Consider the following 24700-nt stretch of genomic DNA (forward strand, 5'->3'; position numbering starts at 1 on the left):
CTTCCAATCCAGGAGCATGGAACATTTTTCCATTTCTTTGTGTCTTCCTCAATTTCTTTCATGAGTACTTTATAGTTTTCTGTGTATAGATTCTTAGTCTCTTTGGTTAGGTTTATTCCTAGGTATCTTATAGTTTTGGGTGCAATTGTAAATGGGATGGACTGCTTAATTTCTCTTTCTTCTGTCTTGTTGTTGGTGTAGAGAAATGCAACTGATTTCTGTGCATTGATTTTATATCCTGACACTTTACTGAATTCCTGTACAAGTTCTAGCAGTTTTGGAGTGGAGTCTTTTGGGTTTTCCACATATAGTATCATATCATCTGTGAAGAGTGATAGTTTGACTTCTTTGCCAATTTGGATGCCTTTAATTTCCTTTTGTTGTCTGATTGCTGAGGCTAGGACTTCTAGTACTATGTTGAATAGCAGTGGTGATAACGGACATCCCTGCCGTGTTCCTGACCTTAGCGGAAAAGCTTTCAGTTTTTCTCCATTGAGAATGATATTTGTGGTGGGTTTTTCATATATGGCTTTGATAATATTGAGGTATGTGCCCTCTATCCCTACACTTTGAAGAGTTTTGATCAGGAAGGGATACTGTACTTTGTCAATGCTTTTTTAGCATCTATGGAGAGTATCATATGGTTCTTGTTCTTTCTTTTATTAATGTGTTGTATCACATTGATTGATTTGCAGATGTTGAACCAACCTTGCAGCCCTGGAATAAATCCCACTTGGTCGTGGTGAATAATCCTTTTAATGTACTGTTGAATCCTATTGGTTAGTATTTTGGTGAGAATTTTTGCATCTGTGTTCATCAAGGATATTGGTCTGTAGTTCTCTTTTTTGATGGGATCCTTGTCTGGTTTTGGGATCAAGGTGATGCTGGCCTCATAAAATGAGTTTGGAAGTTTTCCTTCCATTTCTATTTTTTGGAACAGTTTCAGGAGAATAGGAATTAGTTCTTCTTTAAATGTTTGGTAGAATTCCCCCGGGAAGCCGTCTGGCCCTGGGCTTTTGTTTGTTTGGAGATTTTTGATGACTGTTTCAATCTCCTTACTGGTTATGGGTCTGTTCAGGCTTTCTATTTCTTCCTGGTTCAGTTGTGGTAGTTTATATGTCTCTAGGAATGCATCCATTTCTTCCAGATTGTCAAATTTGTTGGCGTAGAGTTGCTCATAGTATGTTCTTATAATTGTCTGTATTTCTTTGGTGTTTTTCATTCATGATTTTATTTATTTGGGTCCTTTCTCTTTTCTTTTTGATAAGTCTGGCCGGGGGTTTATCAATCTTATTAATTCTTTCAAAGAACCAGCTCCTAGTTTCGTTGATTTGTTCTATTGGTTTTTTTTGGTTTCTATTTCATTGATTTCTGCTCTGATCTTTATGATTTCTCTTCTCCTGCTGGGTTTAGGGTTTCTTTCTTGTTCTTTCTCCAGCTTCTTTAGGTGTAGGGTTAGGTTGTGTACCCGAGACCTTTCTTGTTTCTTGAGAAAGGCTTGTACCACTTATATTTTCCTCTCAGGACTGCCTTTGTTGTGTCCCACAGATTCTGAACCGTTGTGTTTTCATTATCATTTGTTTCCATAAATTTTTTCAATTCTTCTTTAATTTCCTGGTTGACCCATTCATTCTTTAGAAGGATGCTGTTTAGTCTCCATGTATTTGGGTTCTTTCCAAATTTCCTCTTGTGATTGAGTTCTAGCTTCAGAGCATTGTGGTCTGAAAATATGCAGGGAATGATCCCAATCTTTTGATACCGGTTGAGACCTGATTTAGGACTGAGGATGTGATCTGTTCTGGAGAATGTTCCGTGTGCACTAGAGAAGAATGTGTATTCTGTTGCTTTGGGATGAAATGTTCTGAATATATCTGTGATGTCCATCTGGTCCAGTGTGTCATTTAAGGCCTTTATTTCCTTGTTGATCTTTTGCTTGGATGATCTGTCCATTTCAGTGAGGGGAGTGTTAAAGTCCCCTACTATTATGTATTATTGTTGATGTGTTTCTTTGATTTTGTTATTAATTGGTTTATATAGTTGGCTGCTCCCACGTTAGGGGCATAGATATTTAAAATTGTTAGATCTTCTTGTTGGACAGATCCTTTGAGGATGATACAGTGTCCTTCCTCATCTCTTATTATAGTCTTTGGCTTAAAATCTAATTGATCTGATATAAGGATTGCCACTCCTGCTTTCTTCTGATGTCCATTAGCATGGTAAATTCTTTTCCACCCCCTCACTTTAAATCTGGAAGTGTCTTCGGGTTTAAAATGAGTTTCTTGTAGGCAACATATAGATGGGTTTTGTTTTTTTATCCATTCTGATACCCTGTGTCTTTTGATTGGGGCATTTAGCCCATTAACATTCAGGGTAACTATTGGGAGATATGAATTTAGTGCCATTGTATTGCCTGTAAGGTGACTGTTATTGTATATTGTTTCTGTTCCTTTCTGATCTACTAGTTTTAGGGTCTCTCTTTGCTTAGAGGACCCCTTTCAATATTTCCTGTAGAGCTGGTTTGGTGTTTGCAAATTCTTTCAGTTTTTGTTTGTCCTGGAAGCTTTTAATCTCTCCTTCTATTTTCAATGATAGCCTAGCTGGATATAGTATTCTTGGCTGCATGTTTTTTTCGTTTAGTGCTCTGAATATATCATGCCAGCTCTTTCTGGCCTGCCAGGTCTCTGTGAATAAGTCTGCTGCCAATCTAATATTTTTACCATTGTATGTTACAGACTTCTTTTCCCGGGCTGCTTTCAGGATTTTCTCTTTGTCACTGAGACTTGTCAATTTTACTGTTAGGTGACGGGGTGTGGACCTATTCTTATTGATTTTGAGGGGGGTTCTCTGAACCTCCTAGATTTTGATACTTGTTCCCTTTGCCATATTGGGGAAATTCTCTCCAATAATTCTCTCCAATATACCTTCTGCTCCCCTCTCTCTTCTTCTTCTGGAATCCCAATTATTCTAATGTTGTTTCGTCTTATGGTGTCACTTATCTCTCGAATTCTCCCCTCGTGGTCCAGTAGCTGTTTGTCCCTCTTTTGCTCAGCTTCTTTATTCTCTGTCATTTGGTCTTCTGTATTGCTAATTCTTTCTTCTGCCTCATTTATCCTAGCAGTGAGAGCCTCCGTTTTTGATTGCACCTCATTAATAGCTTTTTTTATTTCAACTTGGTTAGATTTTAGTTCTTTTATTTCTCCAGAAAGGGCTTTTATCTCTCCGGAGAGGGTTTCTCTAATATCTTCCATGCCTTTTTCGAGCCTGGCTAGAACCTTAAGAATCGTCATTCTGAACTCTAGATCTGACATATTACCAATGTCTGTATTGATTAGGTCCCTAGCGTTTGGTACTGCCTCTTGTTCTTTTTTTTTGTGGTGAATTTTTCCGCCTTGTCATTTTGTCCAGATAAGAGTATATGAAGGAGCAAGTAAAATACTAAAAGGGTGGCAACAACCCCAGGAAAATATGCTTTCAGAAAGTGGTTGATTTTCTGTTTCTAGAATTGCTGTTCTTCTTCTCTTCGATCTCCCGTTGGATTTGTAGGTGTTTGCAATCTTTAGATAAGCTATCTAGAAGATCTCCCGCTACCTGAAGTAGTATCAGCCTGCTACTTCTCCGCCATCTTGACTGTGGAGTCATGTATTATATTTTATACACAAGATAGACTATATATTACTCTAATGTTAAAAAATTTTGTCTGAGCTGCAGTTTCCAATTAATACAGTTCTGAATAGTTTTAAATTGGAAAGATTGTAGTTTCAGAACCTAAAGTGATTATTCATGAACTGTGCTATTTAAAAATGTCCTTTTTATTTGCTCTAATATGAAATCAAGAAATGATAGCTGGTTTTTTTTTTAGATTATTAAAATTTGCATTGAAATATTAATAGCTCCATTTGGATAATTTAAAAAAACTTTACTAAATTATGTAGATATTGATAATGGATGAGATTTACATTATCTTTATAACTTTATTACTTGCATTAATTGACTAAAAATAATCTTGGAGCATTAGTACTCTTATTTTTCATTGGCCCTCAGTGATTCTGAGATAGTAACCTATTATGTAAAACCAGAGTAATGAATAAAGAAAGTTAATAGAATACATTGAAAATAGAATTTGGGACTAAACGGTTTGTATGATCTGAATTATATTTATAGAGTGAATAAGCATTAGCTTAGTTTAGTGGCTTTACATTTGAGATAATTTCCTATTGTGATGTTAATCTGGTTATAATTCAAAGACCTTAATTTTTTCCATTGTGATTAACTTTATAAAGCTTTTAATATTCATAAAATAATTGAATGAACTTCTGGTACTACTGCACTTAATAATAACAACTTGGGTATTTGCATAAGTTACTTTGTGACTTTTATTTTTGGAATTCTGTGTCCTAATAAGCATGAGTTGTTTCAGTGGCTCACAGGGAGAAGGGTTGGGAAGGGAGGGGAGCAGTGTCCCAAGGCACAATCAATAAGGGTATATATGCAGAGAATTTTAAAACAGTAGTAAAAGCAGCTATAGTTCAGGCTTCTTTTTGTCACCGTGCTCCCTCAATTCTAAATATTTCAGGGTTAAAAATTCTTATCCCCACCAGGACTTATCTATCAGCCCTGCCTCCCTGCCTTTGATTCACTGAGCTATTTGAACATAAACCTTATAGACAGAAAAATAGTTTGAAACCTGTCTCTCAGTAAAATAGTCAAAGTGGATGAGAATGGTTACTTCGGTATATGGTGTCACCCTCCCTCATGGGAAAAAAAAATTTTTCTCTGGTTAGCATGTAAGCCCCCAGGGATTTGAAGCTAATAGTGCATATAACATTTCAGTTAAAGATATTTATGTTTTGCAACTTACAACTTGTATTTACTGTATTTGTTAGTAATTGCTACAATAACACTTCGTAAGAAATCATCCCAAAACTCATACAAACCTCACGCTTTATTTCTTACTCATATATATATAGGATTGGGGTTCAGCTGATGAAGGCTAAGCCTGGACTAAGTTCCAGGCTGTTTCTTGGGTCTAGATCTGCCCCGTTTGTTCCTCAGCCTCTTTGAACCAGCTGCTGTCTGAAGCGTATTCTTTTGCCAAAAGGCAGGATCACAGGAGAGTAAACCCAGTGAAACACTTTTTAAGCCTTTGCTCATGTCGTATCTGCTTACTTACTGTTACTAAGCATATCACACGAGTAAGCTCAAAGTCATGGAGCAGGGACATGCACTTTGCCTGCATTGAGGACATGGTAAGGGTATGGATGTACAGTACTACAACCGAGGAGTGAAGAATTAAAACTAGTTAATTCCGTCTGCCACATAAATCAATTTGCATTGCTTAAAAACAGGATATACTTTACTGGATACTTTATTTAGTTGGATTTCTTTAAGAATTTTTTCTAGGCTAAAAGATTTTCATACTTCATAGCATGGAATCTCTGGTTGTTTATTTCCTATTGAGAATGCACCCAAATTGTTTTCTAAGGGAAATCTTGGCTGTAGAGACAAGTACCCTCCCAGCTTCCAACTGGAGTAATGTGCTGAGACTGCCGTCTTTATTAAGCTCAAGTTCTCGATAAGGGAAGTGAGTCCTGCCTTAGCTTAACAGATCATTAAGAGCATATGGCTCTATATTTCACTTATGACTTAGAATAGCTTCACTCCAGGTACATAATCTTGAATGCACTCAAGCTTAACACCTTTCAAAGTATTAAGAGAAAATGGTTTTCAGGCACTATATGAAGGACCTGTAATCACAATGACTGCTCTAGTAGAAGAGTTTTTAACCTTCAGTCGTATACCCCAGGCATTCCTGGTTAGGCTTTTTTTTTTTTTCTTTTTTTTCCAAAGATTTTATTTATTTATCTGACAGAGAGAGACCACAAGCAGGCAGAGAGGCAGTCAGAGAGAGAGGAGGAAGCAGGCTCCCCGCCGAGCAGAGAGCCCGATGTGGGGCTCAATCCCAGGACCCCGAGATCATGACCCGAGCCGAAGGCAGCGGCTCAACCCACCGAGCCACCCAGGCGCCCCCTGGTTAGGCTTTTTTGAGGCACTTAAACTTCTCAGAAATTCTGTATAAGATTTGCAGGGGGGCAGAGTGCACCTGGGTGACTCAGTCAGTGAAGGGTCTGCCTTCGACTCGTGATGATCCCAGGATCCTGGGATCAAGCCCCTCATCAGGCTCCCTGCTCTGTGGCAAGTCTGCTTCTCCCTCTCCCACTCCTCCTGCTTGTGTTCCTTCTCTCTGTGTCAAATAAATAAATAAATAAATAAATAAATAAATAAATAAAGTAAGTCTTAGAAAGATTTGAGGGAATTGGTCAGTTTTTCATCGGAATTTCAAAGTTGTACATTACCCGAAAGCATTTTCAGAGCCACTGCTCTCAAATACTCTAAAATCTAGTCCTGGATTAGTGTATATTGTCAGAGTATGGGGAAGGTGGTATTTGTTCTTACAGTTGTTTTTACTAAATAGTATTTTGGCATCATGTCATTCATTAAAAAATGTATCAACACATATATATCTGTATGTGTGTATATGTGTTTGATAGTACGTATTTCATCAAAATAGAGTCCTTTGGGACACGTTATGATTTTTACTGTAGGGGTTTGTTGGTAGTTCAGTCATTATCTTATAAATAAATTTCTCTACTAGAGAAATTTTTTTCTGATCTCTATATTATAGATAATACTTTTTTCCTAAGTATTAAGTTTGATTTAAGCTCTTGATAATTTGAATATCACAACTGATTTTATTTGCTTTGTTGTACTGATTGCTAGAAAACAGGGAGACAAGTTATCGTTAGTAAAGTATAATGGAAACATGGCATTCTTTTTTTATTTTTAAGATTTTATTTGTTTATTTGACGGAGATCACAAGTAGGCAGAGAGGCAGGTGGTGGGGTGGCGGGGGGAGGCAGGCTCTCCGCTGAGCAGAGAGCCTGATGCAGGGCTCGATCCCAGGAAGCTGAGATCATGACCTGAGCAAAGGCAGAGGCTTAACCCACTGAGCCACCCAGGAACCCCGGCATTCATTTTTTGCTATGAGTACAGCTGCATCTCTTTTCTACCCTATTTACTGACTGCTTCAATTTTTTGTTTTAAATTTATTGGTATTTCTTTGTACACTACCTGAATCCTCTGTGGAAATAAAAAGTAAATGAAGTAGAATCCATTACTGATGTGATTGACTATAATTGGTCCATATTGGGAAAAAAATCTTTTAAATCTGGGAATCATAAAAGTAAAAATACTTTCTTCTAAGAATTACAAATGAACATTTTTTAAAAATATTTTATTTATTTATTTGACAGAGATCACAAGTAGGCAGAGTGGCAGGCAGAGAGAGAGGAGGAAGCAGTCTCCCTGCCGAGCAGAGAGTCTGATGTGGGGCTTGATCCCAGGACCCAGAGATCATGACCTGAGCCAAAGGCAGAGGCTTTAACCCACTGAGCCACCCAGGTGCCCCACAAATGTACATTTTAAAGGCAATCTTTTGATGTAGGACCAAAGCCGTCATGTAGCCTCTGACAGTCTTGTACCACTCCATATCAACTGTTTGGGTTTCCTTAAAGTATGATGAGAATTTTGAAACACTTGGAAGGAAGTCTGAGGGCTGCAGCGTTTTTAACTTACTCTTTCAATTGTCTTTCCACGCTTAGTTTAACAATTTGACTTGGCTGCTTGCTTTTATTAAGTCTTTCCGAAGTATTCAATTTTGTTTTCATAAAAAGAGCTTTCCATTTGCATTCTTAGTGAATTGGTTGCTATATAAATAAATTATGTAATCGTACAACTAGTTTAAACAGATGTGGAATTAAACGCAACTTGAAGGGGACTAGCTTAGAAAAATCGTTTCTCTAAACACTTAGGTTTTTTAACACTTTAAGAGAATATTTGTGAAATTCTGGTATAGTTGTGAGTTTGAGAGAGGATGGAATTATCAGGAGGAAAACATGGAAACTAGATTCGGGGTTGTGGTATCTTCCTCCATTAGGCTATCCTGCAGTGCAGACAATGGCCCCCAGCTACAGCTAGCATTTGCAGACAAGTCTCAGGCATCTGAGTAAGACCTCAAGGTACAGAAGAGACCTAAATATGATTTCTCTTACAGAAAGTTGACTACGAAGCAAGACTATACAATTGACCTTTGCATATGCAGGGGTTAGGGACACTGACCTCCCCCCAGGGAAGAATCTGCATGTATCTTTGACGCTCCCAAAACTGAACTATTAATAGCCTACTGTTAACTGGAAGCCTTACTGGCAGCTTGAACAGTTGATTGACACGTAGTTTGTATATTGTATGTATTTTATGCTGTGTTGTTTTTTTTTTTAAGATTTTGTTCATTTGTTTGTTAGAGGGAGCATGCAAGCAGGGAAAGCAGCAGAGGGAGAGGGAGAAGCAGGCTCCCTACTGAGCAGGGAGCCTAATATAACACTAGATCCCAGCATCCTGGGATCATGCCCTGAGCCACAGGCAGACACTTCAGCAACTGAGTCACCCAGGCGTCGCTATATACTGTATTCTTACAAAAAAGTAACCTAGACAAAAGAAAATGTTAAGAAAATCATAAGAGAGGGGCACCTGAGTGGCTCAATGGGTTAAGCCTCTGCCTTCGGCTCAGGTCATGATCCTAGGGTTCTGGGATTGAGCCCTGCATCGGGCTCTCTGCCCGGCAGGGAGCCTGCTTCCTCCTCTCTCTCTCTGCCTGCCTCTCTGCCTACTTGTGATCTCTATCTGTCAAATAAATAAATAAAATCTTAAAAAAAAATCATAAGAGAAAATACAATTACAGTACTATACTGTATTGATTGAAAAAAATCTGTGCATAAGTGGACCCATGTAGTTCAGACCTGTTTTCAGTGGTCAACTGTACATTGAGAGATCCATCCAGACATAGTAAAATTAAAAAAGAAAATAAAAGTATGAAAAACAAATTTTTAGACTAGTGGTTCCTTGTGGGAAAAAGAGGGGATATGATCATGGAAGGATACATGAGGTTTTCAAATAATATTCTTCTTCGGCTTGGTTGTGTGCATGGATTTTTAGTTATTAAACTTTATATATAAGGCATCCTTTTGTACGTATTTTTTTTTTTAATTTTTTTAAGGTTTTATTTATTTATTTGACGGAGAGAGATCACAAGTAGGCAGAGAGGCGGGCAGAGAGAGAGGGGGGAAGCAGGCTCCCTGCTGAGCAGAGAACCCAATGCGGGGCTCAATCCCAGGACCCTGAGATCATGACCTGAGCCGAAGGCAGAGGCTTTAACCCACTGAGCCACCCAGGCGCCCCTGTATGTATGTTTAATTAAAAATTGAACTTTATGGTCTCAGGGTCCTGGGATCTAGTCCCGCATGGGGCTCTCTGCTCAGCAGGGAGCCTGCCTCCTCCTCCTGTCTCTCTCTCTGCCTGCCTCTCTGCCTACTTGTGATCTGTCTGTCAAATAAATTAAAAAAAAAAATTGAACTTTAAAAAACAATAGATTAGGTAAAGAATGAAAAATACTGTGGATGAATACACAACTGAATGTGTATCTTATCAAGAGACCCATTTAAGGGGCACCTGGGTGGCTCAGTTGTTAAGCATCTGCCTTCGGCCCAGGTCATGATCCCAGTGTCCTGGGATCGAGCCCCATATCAGGCTCCCTGCTTGGCAGGGAGTCTGCTTCTCCCTCTCCCTCTGCATATATGCCCTCTCTGTCTCTCTCTCTCTCTGATAAATAAATAAAATCTTTAAAAAAAAAAAAAAAAGACCCATTTAAGGGGCACCTGGGTGGCTCAGTTGGTTAAGCAACTGCCTTCGGCTCAGGTCATGATCCTGGAGTCCCAGGATCAAGTCCTACATCAGGCCCTCTGCTCATCAGGGAGCTGGCTTCTCCCTCTGCCCCTCGCCCTTCTCATGCTCTCTCTCTCTCTCTCTCTCAAATAAATAAAATCTTTAAAAAAAAAAAAGAGACCCATTTAAGAAACAACATACTTCAAGAGCTTAGAGAAAGGTACTTCAGTACCTCTGATTATTTAAGTATACATGTATTGTAAAGGTGCATATATGTATTTTAAATGGTGACTAATGGGCTAAATATTTAGCCCAGTCATGCCATCACAGTAATAAAAGCATAAAAATAACACAAAATGATTTTTACAAAAGAGATTGTTTCATCTTTGTTCATTTTTTATTATCACTGTGAATAATGGTCAGAGCTTCATAATGCACTAAAAATAATTACCAACTACAATAAATTTATAGTTTTTCAGAATCTTCGCGGTGTTTCTAAGAGCTTTTTTTATCATAAAGGTCAAAACCCCTGCTAGTCTCTAAGTACTTTAGACGTTACCTGATTTAGAATAATTTATGGAAAGGACAATGTGCCCGAATCCCATTAACCTTCCCTGGCCCTTTAATCAGCATTTTATAATTTAGCTGTTCTTATACAACTTTAAATGATTGAAATCCAGCTGTTTAGTATGCTAGTCTAAAACTCTAGTGTTGGTACTTATGTGCTTAGATAATATGCTTCTTTGATTTCCATTAATGTGCTATAAAATATAAAAAACATCCTCTAAAATAGATGAGATTTTTTTGAGGAATAAACTTTATACAGCATGACTAATGTGTTTTTATTTTGTTAAAATGGTTTCATATTTAAAATTGAGAGAAGATTCTTTTATTATCTTATCACATTGACTTTGTATTTATAAGATTTTTTAAATAAAATTTTTTAATGAGGTATAATTTATAGAAAGTGAAATTCACCCTTATTATGTATAAGTTCTGTATATTTTGATAAACCTATACAGTCTTCTAGCTGTTACTACAATTAAGATACAGAATATTTCCATCACCCCCCAAAAGTTCTCATGACCCTTTGTTCAGTCTCCCTCCCACCCCTTCTGCCACTCACTGCAGCTACTGGCAACAATCATCTATTTCTTGTTGCTCATAATAGTCTTTATGTCTGTCTGCTTCCATTTAGCTTTTTTTTTTTTTTAAGATTTTATTTATTTATTTGACACACGGAGACCACAAGTAGGCAGAGATGGAGGCAGAGAGAGAGGAAGGGAAGCAGGCTCCCCACTGAGCAGAGAGCCCGACATGGGGCTCAATCCCAGGACCCTGGGATCATGACCTGAGCCGAAAGCAGAGGCTTTAACCCACTGAGCCACCCACATGCCCCTCCATTTAGCTTTTGACATTCATTCCTGTTGCTGCTTGTATCAGCAGTTTTTTTTTTTTTTTGAGTAGTATTCCATTGTATGGCTGTAACACACTTTGTTTATTAATTCACTGGTTGATAGACATTTTTAATATCTCTAGTTTATGGCAGTGACTAAAACCTCTATAAACATTTGTGTACAGGTTTTTATGTGGACATAAACATATTTATTTTCTTGAATAGATGCTTAGGAATTGAAACTGCTGGGTCATATGGTAAGTGTATGTGTAGTTTTATAAGAAATTGCCAAACTGTTTTCTTAGAGTCTCGAGGGTCCTGGAATAATAACCACTTTAGCCTAGAGAACTTCTGTAACATTTCTTGAGGCACATGTCTACTGACATTAATTTCTCTTGGCCTTCCTTTTTTAAGTAGGGTGGTTGGAGGTGGGATGTCTGAAAAAGTATTTACCTTCGTTTTTGAAAGGTATTTTTTACTCCATATGCAAGTCTGTATTGACTTTTAAATATTTTTAATGTATTATATAAAATATATATATTTAATATATATTAATTAGTATAAAATAATATATTTTATATTTAATATATGTGTATATATATATATGTATACACATACACACTTTGAAGATGTTGTTCTACTGCCTTAAAACATAGTTTTAAACAAGAGGTCTAATTATTTTCCTAGTTCTTTCATGACTGCCATCAAGATTTTCTCTTTGGTTTGACTAATATGTTCAGGAGTTATCCTGCTTAGAATTCTTGAGTCTGTAGTTTTGTGTCCTTCATTATTTATGTCCTTCAGCTCTTCAAATATGTCTTCTGCTCCTTTCTTTCTCTTCTTTCTGGGATTTCAGTTACTTGTATGTAAGCAACTCTTACATACCATGTTTTCTTTTTATTTCACCCCTTTTTCTCCCTTTTGTGTTTCAGTTCATATAATTTATATTGATTTATCTTTAGGGTCATTTTTTCCTCAGCTATGTTTAATCAACTGATGAGTTTGTTGAAAGAATTTTTATCACTGATTCTTTCTGGTATTGCATTTCCATTTTACTATTTCTTATAGATTCCATCTACCTGTTTAAATTCTTCATCTGTATAGGTGTGTTGACCACTTTTTTCTCTAGATTCTTTAACATAGAAAGTCCATGTCGTGTAGTTGTAAATTTCAGGTCATCTCTGAGTCTGTTTCTGTTGATTGCTTTTCCTCTTGAAAATGGGGTTTTGGTTTTGGTTTTGGGTTGTTTTATTTTATTTTGTTCTGCTTTTCTTTTATGTGTGTCTTCTCATTTTTTTGTTATACTCCAGTAATTTTGAATAGAATTGTAGAGGCTGATGAGATCAGTGTATTTATGCCATTATAAGGGAGGTTGAGTCAATTAAACAGAACCTAGGCTGACTTGGGGTTTTATTGCTGTGCTTACTGTCAGTTTATCACAGCTTTCACATCGCTTTGTCACTGGGCTGCTGTTACCTTAACACAGGGGCCTACATGCCGGAGGGTTTTTCTCAGTGTCAGTACCGAGCAGTGTTCAGTCATCCTGCACAGCCGAGCCCCAGGGTGGTCGTCTCCTTGCGCTCTCGCAGCTCCTCACGAGCCAGATAGCTGCTGTTTGGTATTCTGTACTAGGCTGCAGTGGGGCTAAGGAGGTGTTCTGTTCTTCTGGTCAGCCTCAGTCTCTGGGAGACTCTGTGTGCCTGGGCCTCCTTACTGTTTCTGTTCTTTCTATCTCTGGCAACTAAACTCTGAGTGGTTCTGAGGAATTTTCTGCTGCTCCCTCAGCAGTGGAAAACCTGTATGGTGTCAGTATGGGGTCTTTGGCCAAAGGTGGTTCTCTGTTCCTCCCCCAGAGAGAGGTAGAAAGGTTTTTTGTTTTTTGTTTTCCTACCCTTCTACAGCTATGATTCGTGTTTTCCTGTGCAAGGGGGTGTTAGGCTTTACTTCTTTCTCCTAATGGCCTGAGGTTTTGCTTCCTAGGAGGTTTAGAGACTGTGTAGAAAAAAAATTACACAAATGGACAATTTCCCAGTTGCTATTTAGAGGGTTCTAATGATTGGGATCTATTTTTGATCATAGCTGCTTAATAGAACGCTGAATTTTTAAAAGCTCATTGGCAGGTAATTTGCTTTTATTTTCGTATTTCATTTGCTGGTTTTATTCCTGTCTTCAAAAATTATTTCACTAATCCTTACTAATGAAAGATTTTTGTCTTTTGAAATACTTGCTAAACCTTTCTCAGCTTTTGGCATAGTCTCTTTTATTTTTAAGTGACTGTTGAAAATCAATAATACTAAGTGTACTCTTAATTTAAAATTGAGATGTTTATGATTGTCACATTCTTGTTAGAAGGAACAAAACTAATACCCATATGTGATAGTACAACTGTGTGCTTCGCATTTCAGACTCCAGGGTGAACATATAATTGAATATACATTATTAATACGATTCTGGTTGGTTTGATAAGCCTTATAAATGCCAGACCTCTTTCTTCCTTCCTTCATTCCTTTCTTTCTTTCTTTCTTTCTTTTTCTTTCAACTCACATTTTATCTGCAAGAACAAATCCTTCAGCCCTCGGGGGAATGATCAGGCTGGGTAAAAACTTCCTCAGAGGCAGTATTGCATGGACTGGAGCCAGACCACTTGGGTTTTAATTAGTTTTACATCTTAGTAGTTATGTGATTTTTGGACAAGTTACCTAGTCTCTTTATGCCCCAATTTCCTCATCTAAATTAAAGATATTAATAGTATCTAGCTCAGAAGCTTTATTACAAGAATTATGAGGGCTAATATACATGGAGCACTTAGAATAGAGCCTGGCCCCATAGAAAGTACTGCAGAAGTATTTGCTATAACATAGAGTTTCATCTTGTGAGTCACAGAGAGCTGCCGATAAGCTGAAACAAACCAAAAATGGAAAGGCAAGGGATTGGGAAAAAATCCTGGTAAGAGATTATTCGGCCATAGGCTTATGCCACAGGCTACTGGGAGGGAAGGACAGGAGTGAACCTAGGCACACATCCTAGAATAGACAGGCATGATTACATTTAATCAGATCTCTGCTTCCGATCACACAGAAAATGCTTTTGTGTACTTGAAGCCTGAGCTAAGTCCATGGGGCAGAGGCAGGAGGGAGGGAGAAGTCAATGGACCAAGCAAGGACTTGGCCAGAAGAGCCCAGGCTCACTTCTGTATTTCCTGCATTCTGATCAGAACACGAATCATCTGGAGTCAGACTCACTAATAGATTATTATTCCGGGTTTAGCTATGTGAATTTCAATAATTTATTTAACCCTTTTCAATTTCAGCTGCTTTGTAAAATGGAGATGATAAGATTAAGACTTACTAAAGTCATTAAAGGAAGTAATCCCCGTAAGGTGCTTATTCCTTAGCTCAGTGCCTTAAATATAGGAAATGTTCTGGATGGTCACCATCCCCCCTCCTTCCCACTGTCATCATCATCATCACCATCAGTTGTCATGGGAAATCCCAAGACACTGAAATCATGATCTGACACAGCCTTTGCTTCTCTACTTTTTCTCATTCGTGAGGCTTCTAAAGGGAATAAGTACACAGAGAGCAAAACCAAACAAACTGTTCGCACTTTACTACTATGAAATTTGGCCTTCATATAATAGACCCTGGTTGAACTAGGCTGGTCTGTTTGGAGAACTGGTTTGGTGTTTCACTCAGCTATATACCAACACAGCTCTCCTTGGGCAAGGTAGAGGCTTTCAAAGCAGGTCATCTTCTAATAATTGCAGCTTTATCTCTAATCTTTATGCTTTTTGCTTCTTGTTGCACAAATTGGGGCCTCAAATGATGCTCAGTAAAAATGGTGATTAGCAGATATCCTTGTCTCATTTCTGTTCTCAGGGGGAATGTCTTAGTCACCTCAGGCTGCCATAACAAAATACCACAGTTGGGGTGGCTTAAACAACAGAAATTTATTTTCTCACAGTTTTGAAGGCTAGAAGTCCAAGGTCAGGAGGCCAGCATGACTGGTTTCTGGAGAGAGCTCCCTTCTGGCTTATGGATGGTCACCTTTGTACCTTGTCCTCACATGGCAGGAGCAAAATAAAATACTTGGGAAAAGCTTTGATCTACTCTGAAGATGATTAAGCAGAGACCGAGTCCCCAGAATAAATGGATGCCCTTGTCACTTTTAATATAATTTTTTTCATAAAAATATTTGACTATGAAAAATTAAATTGAAATACTTTCCTTTAGATTTCATAGGATAGCAATTAAGAACACAGAAAAAGAGGCAACATGTGATCCCGATTTTTCTGTTGCACTGCCTGGTGTCAGATTCTTGTTCATTTACTGGCGCTGGGATCCTGGCAAGTTCCCTCACCTCTCTAAGGCCTCAGTTCCTTTATCTGTAAAAAGGGCCTAATAACACTACCTGTCCCTTGGGGCATTTGAGAAAATGTAAGTGATAATTTCTATGAAGTGCTTGGCACATAGCCACCACAATTTATTGAGAACCATCAATACTATTTTTGTTGTCGTTAAATTGAAAGACACTTGAAGGTAATACAAGTGAAGGAAAACAGGTTCCTTCTGGACACACACTACTTGAAGTTAAAATAACAAATAAAATTGCCTTACCAAGATATTTCTTTTAGCAAAAGGAATATCTGACCAAATTATTTTTAAAATTCTCTACTACATGTAAAAGTCATCTCAGGATACACTTTGAAATAGATACATTTTTTAGGCCCCACACCCCCCAACTCACAACTAAGATCAAGAGTCACATGCTCCACTGACTGAGCCAGCCAGGCACTCCTAAATTAAATATTTTAACAGTAGTATTAATTTGAAAAATAGAGCCTTGTCACATTGTAATAAGTTGTAACGGTCTAAGAAAGTAGAAAATTACAAGTTTGCGTAAACAATTATAATATATTGTATAGTCTATATTGTAATATAGTTTTAGCTTTTTTGCATGTCAACTATAGTTTTTGGAAAAAGCCTTAAAACCATTTAAATAATGGATTTTCGAATAGGAAATGTGATGTGTTTCAAAGTCTAGCCAATCCTGTGGTGGAAATATATTTTTTTAAAAAATACATATTTTTGAAGATTTTATTTATTTGTCAGAGACAGACTAAACACACAAGCAAGGGGAGCAGCAGGCAGAGGAGAAGTTCCACTGAGCATGGAACCCAATGTGGGACTGGATCATGGATCCAGGACCCTAGGATCATGATCTGAACCGAAGGCAGATGCTTAACCAACTGAGCTACCCAGGCACCCCTTTATTTTACTTTTGCCCAATGTGGGGCTCGAACTCATGACCTTGAAACCAAGAGTCGCATGTTCTACTGACTGAGCCAGCTAGACACCCCCAGTGGAAATACCTATTTCTTACACTATTAAAAGATAGGGTTTTTTTCATGAGAAATTATTCAAAGAACCTGTTATTAAAGCATATGATTTCAGTGGTTAGGCTAGGTGTTTGACTGGCAGAGTTTCTTTGGAGAGTATATGTCAACCTATTTTATCAAATAAGAAATCAGATATTTAAAAACATTGTGCCCAGAGATGCAGAGGGACTTCCTGCTATTTAAGAATACTTTGGATTTCTGTGAATTTACAGGTAAATTTATAAATCTAAAGAAAACTTTCACAAGGAAAATGGAAAAATTTCAAAAGTAACTTTTGTTGTAAATACTTACTGTAAAACTGTAAATACTTTTTTCTTCTTCAGATGATTTATAAACATACTGCTGTCATCTTTAAATTTCTGAAAGATGTGGGTATTTGTATTACTGAGATATTAATTCCTGTTTATTTTTATAAAGGTTCGGAGGTCCAAAGAGATGATATTCTGTGGATAGCCATGGCAGGGACTCATCAGATATGGGCACTGCTGCTGGACTGTGGCAGACTACCGAAGAAAAAGTAAGTGACCGTCTCTCTCTTTGGGCGAACTGCATGAGTTCACAGAATCCCCTCTCCTCAGGTTTCTCTTCTCGCACGCAGCACCTCTGTGCTAGTTGGGATGCGCTGGGCTCTGGCACCGTAACAGACAACCCGGATTCTCAGGAGCGTGAGATAAGGTTGGTTTCTTGCTTGCTCACGTAGGTTCGGTGGGGAGCACTCCTCTGCCGGGCTGTTGACCAGGCTGATGAAGCAGCCACCATCTGGACCTTTGCCGGTAATCCTGGCAGAGAGAGGGGTGGTGAGTTGCTCAGAAGTGACACACATCAGCTTTACTTAAATTTCTTCAGCCTAAGTAGGTCTTGTGGCCACCATTGCTGACTTCCAGGAACGGGGAAGATCAGTCCTGTCGAGCCTCCAGAGAAGTGTTTGGTGGCCCCTCATCTCCTAACATGCAGCTCCCATACCCCTGCTCAGGAACGCGGACGTTTGAACACTACTTGGCAGAGTGCTTAGTGGCTCAGGTTTTGTGGTCCTGCCTAAGACTGAATCGTGGCTCTGCCACTCACTGTCTGTGGGAGCTTAGGAGAGCCGGTTTAATTTCTGTGCTTCGGTCTCTTGGATCTATTTCATAGGCATGTTTTGAAAACGAGCAATATGTATGAAGAGCTCAGCCTAGTGCCTGGTTTATACAGTAAATGTAGGAGTTTCACCACCACTGTTGGGGACATAAAAATGAAAAAGTAGCGCATCAGCACAGTTTCTTATACCCCTTCTGTAGAGCCTTGTCTCTTCTCCCGCACGTTCCAGGTAGAACTGACCATATTCTTCTCTATGACCTCATTACCTTCCCTACGTAGTTACATTACTACACTGATAAGTTCCTTCTCTCCCCGTCTCTCCTCCTCCTTCCCTCGTTTTCCTTCTCTCCCTAGTGCTGTTTCTGGTTGCATTTACTGGTTTCCAGAACCATTTCCTCCTACTCAGCTGTCCCTTAAAGTAAAATTGTCCCTCACGTAAATAGGAGGAACCCAATATCAGTAAAATATGAGGTATCAAGGAGGGCTTCCTGAAAGAAGCTAAATTAAAACTGGATAGAGGAGTAGGGACTTAGGAGAGTGGAGGTTTTCCTGGCAAGAAATGACACTAGTTTTGTGAGTAAAAGCCAGATCATGAAGCGCCTTATGTGTCCTTTGAAGAAATGTGAACATTATTCTGCGTGCCTTTATGGAAAGTTTTGAGCTAGCTAGTGAAGTGATTAGATCTGTGCTTTTCAAAGAACACTGGCAGCATTTGGCCTGGGACAAAACTAGAGACAGAGATAGCAGTGAGGGGACTATGGTTATCTCCAGGCAAGAGATGATAGCCTGACAGTACAGTGACCAGAAACGTTAACATGAGGCATAATTATAAACAGTAACTGAGATGGCCAGAATGTACTGTTCTAATTGATGGCTATTTTCGACCCATATGGTCAAGAGTGGGCTAAATTTCCAAATAAGTAGAGTTCTCACTCTTGTTCATAATAGGAAAATGTCCAGTCGGATCTCATGGACGTGTATCATAGTTTTAAGGATGACTGATCTGTATTACTGATCTTCCAGTGGTAAAGATTGCTAACATTTTAGAAGTTACTTTTTCTCCCCACTCTTTCTTTTATTTAATTAAAGAAACTCCTATTTGAAATTAAGGTTCATATTAATTACCTCTTATTTGTTTGGCATATTAGCTATCACATATATTTCCCTGACTACATTTTTAAATAAGTTTGTTGAATAAGTGGCTGACTCTTATATAGTCTGTGTCCCTTTGCCTCTATCCCCTGTTCTCTACCTAATTTAGCATGGGGAACACATCAATGAATAAGTGATTGGTGGTCATCCTAGACTTAGGCTTGCTGGGCCATACCTGGAGATGATGATGTACATGTTGTCTCATTATTTTGCATCCTGAGTCAGCTGCTTCCCCTCCCTCAACACAGCACACCACCATGTCTTCCTTCTATTTCCTCTAGTATAAACCTGGAAGACAAAGTGTAAAACTTTCTCTTAGAAAAAGAATCATTGCAAAGTCCTTTAAGTAGAAGTTTCCCTATTATATATAAAAAGTTGATTTTACAGTTGATTAAAGCAGCATAATCGTCCTTTAAGAAGTTGAGGTGGGATCCAGATATACCTGTCTCTGGACATTTGTAGAAAACACACACACACACACACACACACTATCCAGTCAACAATATGATCATTCTTGTCAGGGATTTCCTCTCTGGCCATTGAGAATAGTTTCAATTTTGTGTATGTCAAAAAAAAAAAAAAGTACATTAATGATTTAGAAAAACTTTAGAAAAAGCTGACTTGCACACTTAAGGCTTAGATCTTAAGGCTAAGATCACATGTCTGTTTTTTTTTTAACAATGCTTATCTCCACCAGTTTCATCACTTAAATTCATTTGATTACTAAATTAGACACAAAATAACGATGTCAATTCCACCTATGAACTTGGCTTTTTTTAGTGAGCTGAAAAAAGGAACCTGCCTTCGGTTTGCTGGAAGCGGAAATGAAGAGAACCGAAATAACGCATATCCTCACAAGGCGGGCTTCGCCCAGCCTTCAGGTCTTTCTGTGGCCCCGGAAGATCCCTGGAGCTGCCTGTTTGTCGCAGACAGTGAGAGCAGCACAGTGCGAACCGTCTCGCTGAAGGACGGAGCAGTGAAGCACCTCGTGGGAGGAGAAAGAGATCCCATGGTAATGTGTGAAGGTCATTTTCTCATGCTACACCCAGATCTTAGCACGCTTGTGTGTTTCAAATAGTGAAGATTTAATAAATTTCAGAATTAGTTCTTGGCCTGTCCATAAATTAAAGTGGAAGTCAGGCCAAAGGAATTGTGAATATAAAGAAACACAAGTAACAAAACCATCTAGAAAGGTCAATTGACTCTAATTTGATTACACAAATGTCAAGGCTTCAGGAAGAATGGAAGGATAAATACTGATCACGAGGGAAGAGGAAAATGTAAATTAGATACTTGGTAGGAGGGTGGAAAGAGCAGCAGATTAGTAGACTTGACTGGTTCCTGACCAGATGTGTGATTACTGTGAATAAAACTACCAAGTGCCACAATTAACACAGGTTCAAAATTCTGTCATTTTTGGGGGTCTAAATTGAATACCCAGGCCGATTTATATGAAATCAGACCCATTTCCCCTTTAAGTAGAATATATAGTTTTTTTTATACCCTGTGCGGTAGCACTATAAAAATTTTAATGCGTGATGTTTTTTCTTTAAAAAAAAAAAAAAAAAGAATTTATTTGCTTTTGGTGATGTTGATGGAGTAGGAGTCAATGCCAAGCTTCAGCACCCACTTGGAGTAACTTGGGACAAGAAAAGGAATTTACTTTACGTGGCAGACTCTTATAATCACAAGGTGAGTCTCAACAGAATTCTAGAATATCCTGCTTTTCATCTGTGGCATTTAAAAGCTGAAAGCTTTGTGAGCCTCCTCCAACTGCCACTTTAAAATAGAGAGGAGTAACAGTCTTTGACAACTATGTACAAGCCTTTGCTGTTCTTTTCTTAGTCCTTTCTTTGCAAAGAGGATATGATGGCACTCGGAGCTGGGGAAGGGACTAAATAAATCCCCCATGACTACAGCAAAAAATCGTGAATTGCGATCCATCAAAGCTGCCTAGTAACAGGGTAAATAAGAAGGCACCAGGTGGCAGGGAAATTAATATGTCAACTAACAAAGGAACGTTTTTGAGCTGTTGCATAGTTGCAGTGCCTGCTAGCAAATAATTCCATTTTCAGCAGCATTTCCATTTTTGTCTCTGTTGCACGAATTATTCAACTGTTGCCATTTTTATTGCATTTTTCTTTTCTATAAAAATGAGTGGAAAATGTTAATACCTTGTGATGACACCATAAGTTAACATAATTGAGGCACAATTGGAAATCATTAGGTTTAACATAAGTGGCCAATTCTCAACCCGTGTTAGATGTTCATGAGAAAGAAGAAAGTCTGTTCAACTGCGTCTCATTGTGAGGAAAAAGCATAACATATTTAAAAATTTGATTCCAGAAATAATTTCATCAAAGATTGCTGCTGAAAGATAAGATGTAACTGGGTGTTTTACAGAGTTTTTAGCTCTCAGAATGGAGTATTTCCCCTGAGTCTGTAATTTGAATATTTGACTTTTTAAGAAAATAGGGAAATGCCTATTTTTTCTTTTAAGATTGATTTATTTATTTGAGAGACAGTACCTGCATGAGTGTCGGGAGGAACAAGGGAGAGGGAGAGGCAGAAAATCTCAGGCAGACTCCCTGCTGGGCACAGAGCCTGAGGCAGGGCTCAGTCTCACAGCCCTGAGCAGGACCTGAGCAGAAATCAAGAGCCAGACACTTGGGGCATCAGGCTCTCTGCTCAGCAGGGAGCCTGCTTCCTCCTCTCTGCCTGCCTGGCTCTCTGCCTACTTGTGATCTCTGCCTGTCAAATAAATAAATAAAATCTTAAAAAAAAAAAAAAAAAAAAAGCCAGACACTTAACTGACTGAGCCACTCAAGTGCCCTGGAAATGCCTATTCTTTTTCTGAGATTTAGTAACAATGCTAATAGCAGTCGAACTCTCTGATTTGCTTTTCAGGGCACTTTTCTATACTATGAACGTGAAATGACCTTCGGATATATACTGCATTGTTCTTTCTTTTTAGATTAAAGTTGTGGATCCAAAAACAAAAAACTGCTCAACATTAGCAGGAACTGGAGAAGCTAGTAATGTTACCACTTCGACCTTTACCGAGTCAACTTTTAATGAACCAGGAGGCTTGTGTATTGGAGAGAATGACCAGTTATTATATGTAGCAGACACCAATAATCATCAAATTAAAGTGATGGATTTAGAAACAAAAACGATTTCTGTGGTAAGCAATCAAAGTATAAGTTAAAGAGTATCATTTTAAGAGTGACACTAAAGTCCTCACAGCACAGAAGGAGGCACTTTTGGTCAGACCATCTCTAGGTTAGACGTGAAAATGTAGGTAGAGTAGTGAGTGAATGCCTCCTTCCAGGATGCTCTGTTCTTGGTAAGATAAAAATTCCACTTGTGACAAGAGTGTTTAAGATACTAGAAATTGGAGAGAATTGGAACTTTCATCTATGTTTAAATGTCTTTAAAAAAATGTATAGACATATACACACTGAACCACAGAACATACACACTACATGGGTTGGGTTGTCCAGGTGTTCTGTGTGTGTGTGTGTTTAAGGATTCTTGGATTCACCATAGGAAACAAAGATCACACATTAATCTCTTACCAGATAACTTCCCAAAGGAAACTGTAGGAGCCACACTTCTCAACACATTGAAAATAAGATCGGAAAAAAAACTTATTAAATGGAGTTCTAGTCAATTTTTAAAGATTAGGATATAGTCTCCAAAAAATTTTAAGCTACCTCTTGATATATCATAGTTGGCTGGGGGAGGGAGAGCTTTTTTCCTAAAATTCTAGGAATTCCCAAAATATATTTTAAAATAAAAATACAGAATACAGTACATAATACAAAATATTATGCCATCATAATATGTGTTGTTTTCTCCTGACATAGATCATCTTATAATCAGCAGTGAAAAGTTATAAGTGGAATTATATCCACTGCGTTTAAATGATAAACTTTTACTTTAATTTCCTACCACCTATAAACATACTGGACAATGAATTTAGCTCTGTCTCATTAGTATTGGTAATCTTATAGCCAGGATGAAATACATTTCTGAACCTATAAAATAACCATGAGGATGTCTAAACAAGCACTCTTCTAATTCAGACTAGAATGGGAGTTAAGTTTCATTGACACAGAATCTCATTTTTCAACTGTGGTTCAAAAATAAGCTCTTTACGATTACTATAATGTACTTGTGCTTGAAGTAACAGATCTTCTTACTTCCTAGCTCCCAGTCTTCAGACCTGACAACGCTGTGGTAGATGGCCCGTTCCTAGTAGAGAAACAGAAAACATTACCCAAACTACCTAAATCTGCTCCAAACATTAGACTTTCTCCAGTGGCTGCGTCTCCAGGCCAGACCCTGCAGTTCAAGCTAAGATTAGAGCTCCCATCAGGAACGAAGCTGACGGAGGGAGTGCCCAGTTGCTGGTTTTTAGCCGCTGAAGGTACGAGATGAATCCTGCAGACATTCCAGTATCAAATTGTACTTTCCAGTCTACCTCCCAGTGGTGTAGTGATCTAAATCTCGGTCGGACTCCATTCTAAAGAAGGAAGTTGATTTTCCCTTTGAGTAGGATATTTTTTTAAAATACTCTCTTTTAACTGAAGTAACTTGATTTCGGCTTTTTCCGATTCAGCTTTTTGGTGGTTTTACTGTTCCCTTTTACTCTCCCATGGCTGCGTCTGTCCAGTGCTTCAGCACTTTTAGCTGGTGCTTACTTCATTTCAAAAGGACTTGATTTACCAGTTAAGCCTGAAGCTACATTTTCTTCTTTAGAGATGCCAGAGGTAGAACTCGAGCCCCATTACTTGCTTGCTATAAGAAAACGGATGCCCAGACCATGTCTTAAAAGTATGCCATCCAAGTCGACTAAAACATTGTTGAAGGGCATGTAATTGAATACGGATGAATCACTGTGATCGGAATGCAGGCAGAGCCTTTGTCCTTACTCACTACTTTGTAGTCATTTAAGCTAAGAGCACATCCTGTTTGAGTCTATTCTCAAAGTATTCAGTGACTATAAATTGTGTAAAGATTTGAATGTGTATTTGAATCACTGTGTGATCCCAATTGTTTAAGGACTCAGCCTGCCGCTGGCCTGCTGGCAGTGCTCCCCAGCCCCTCTAATAGAGTGGACAACTACTGTAAACTACTAGCAGTCAGAACTAAGGGCTGACTTCTTGTCTCTAATGACCTTCCTCTGGCCTGGTCTCCCACGCTCTTTCACATGTTCTCAGTCTTCCATTTCCTCCCGCCTCCCCCCTCCTACCCTCTCACACACTTCTCTTGTGCCTTCCCAGTCCCAGGCTCTGTGCCTTCCTACCTTGCCACTTTCTCAGGGCCGCAGCTGCGGTCATGCAGCTACCCGCTGGGCATCCACACCGAGAACAGATCTTGGTGGTGTAGCCAGGAGGAACTGCTGGGTCAGAGTGGGAAGGCCGGCTCTGGGGTGCCTGACTGAGCCGTGGGAACCACCCCGCCCACCACGAGGGACAGAGGGCTGAGCTCTGCAGGTGAGAAGGAGGGAGAGGTTCAGAGCCAGCTCCATGGACAGGGACAGGGGAGTCCTCAAACCCGGGCCATTCCTCAGTCCTCAACCATTGGCTTAACTGTCGTGCTGTGTCTGTTAGTCGGCAAGCACTTGAGCCGATTGGGATCACGGTTATTTCCCTCTCCGAGTGTAACTAGAGAGCAGTGGGTTGATTTTTAAAATACAATATTGGCAGATGAACCTGTTCAAGTCTATTTGGTCCAACACACAGATTAATAATGAGCCACTGGAATACAAAATACAGGTAGATTAAGGTGAAGTAGTCTGTAGAGAAAATTCCTATTTTATCCCTAGTCTAAAATAGTGGTTCCATTTTCATTGTACATGGGCAAATAAGCTTTCAGACAAGAGTCCTAATAATTTA

At 38.8% G+C, this 24700-nt stretch overlaps 1 protein-coding gene and 1 long non-coding RNA gene across 2 annotated transcripts in view; one reads left to right on the top strand and one right to left on the bottom strand.

Annotated features, from left to right (window-relative positions):
- Positions 1 to 24700, top strand: part of NHLRC2 (NHL repeat containing 2) — a 65306-nt gene that overhangs the window by 35307 nt on the left and 5299 nt on the right. Inside the window, exons 6-10 of the mRNA XM_047701471.1 lie at positions 16986 to 17085; positions 19578 to 19809; positions 20367 to 20489; positions 21772 to 21981; positions 23010 to 23229. Coding sequence (XP_047557427.1) covers positions 16986 to 17085; positions 19578 to 19809; positions 20367 to 20489; positions 21772 to 21981; positions 23010 to 23229 — 885 coding nt within the window. The remainder of the gene's footprint in view (positions 1 to 16985; positions 17086 to 19577; positions 19810 to 20366; positions 20490 to 21771; positions 21982 to 23009; positions 23230 to 24700) is intronic.
- Positions 17079 to 19590, bottom strand: LOC125084310 (uncharacterized). The gene is made up of 3 exons (XR_007122594.1): positions 19240 to 19590; positions 18973 to 19074; positions 17079 to 17347 (listed from the first exon to the last, which is right to left on the bottom strand). It is a non-coding gene; the product is annotated as an uncharacterized LOC125084310 (long non-coding RNA).

This window comes from Lutra lutra, chromosome 14 (genome assembly GCF_902655055.1).
Source record: "Lutra lutra chromosome 14, mLutLut1.2, whole genome shotgun sequence".
NCBI lineage: Eukaryota > Metazoa > Chordata > Mammalia > Carnivora > Mustelidae > Lutra > Lutra lutra.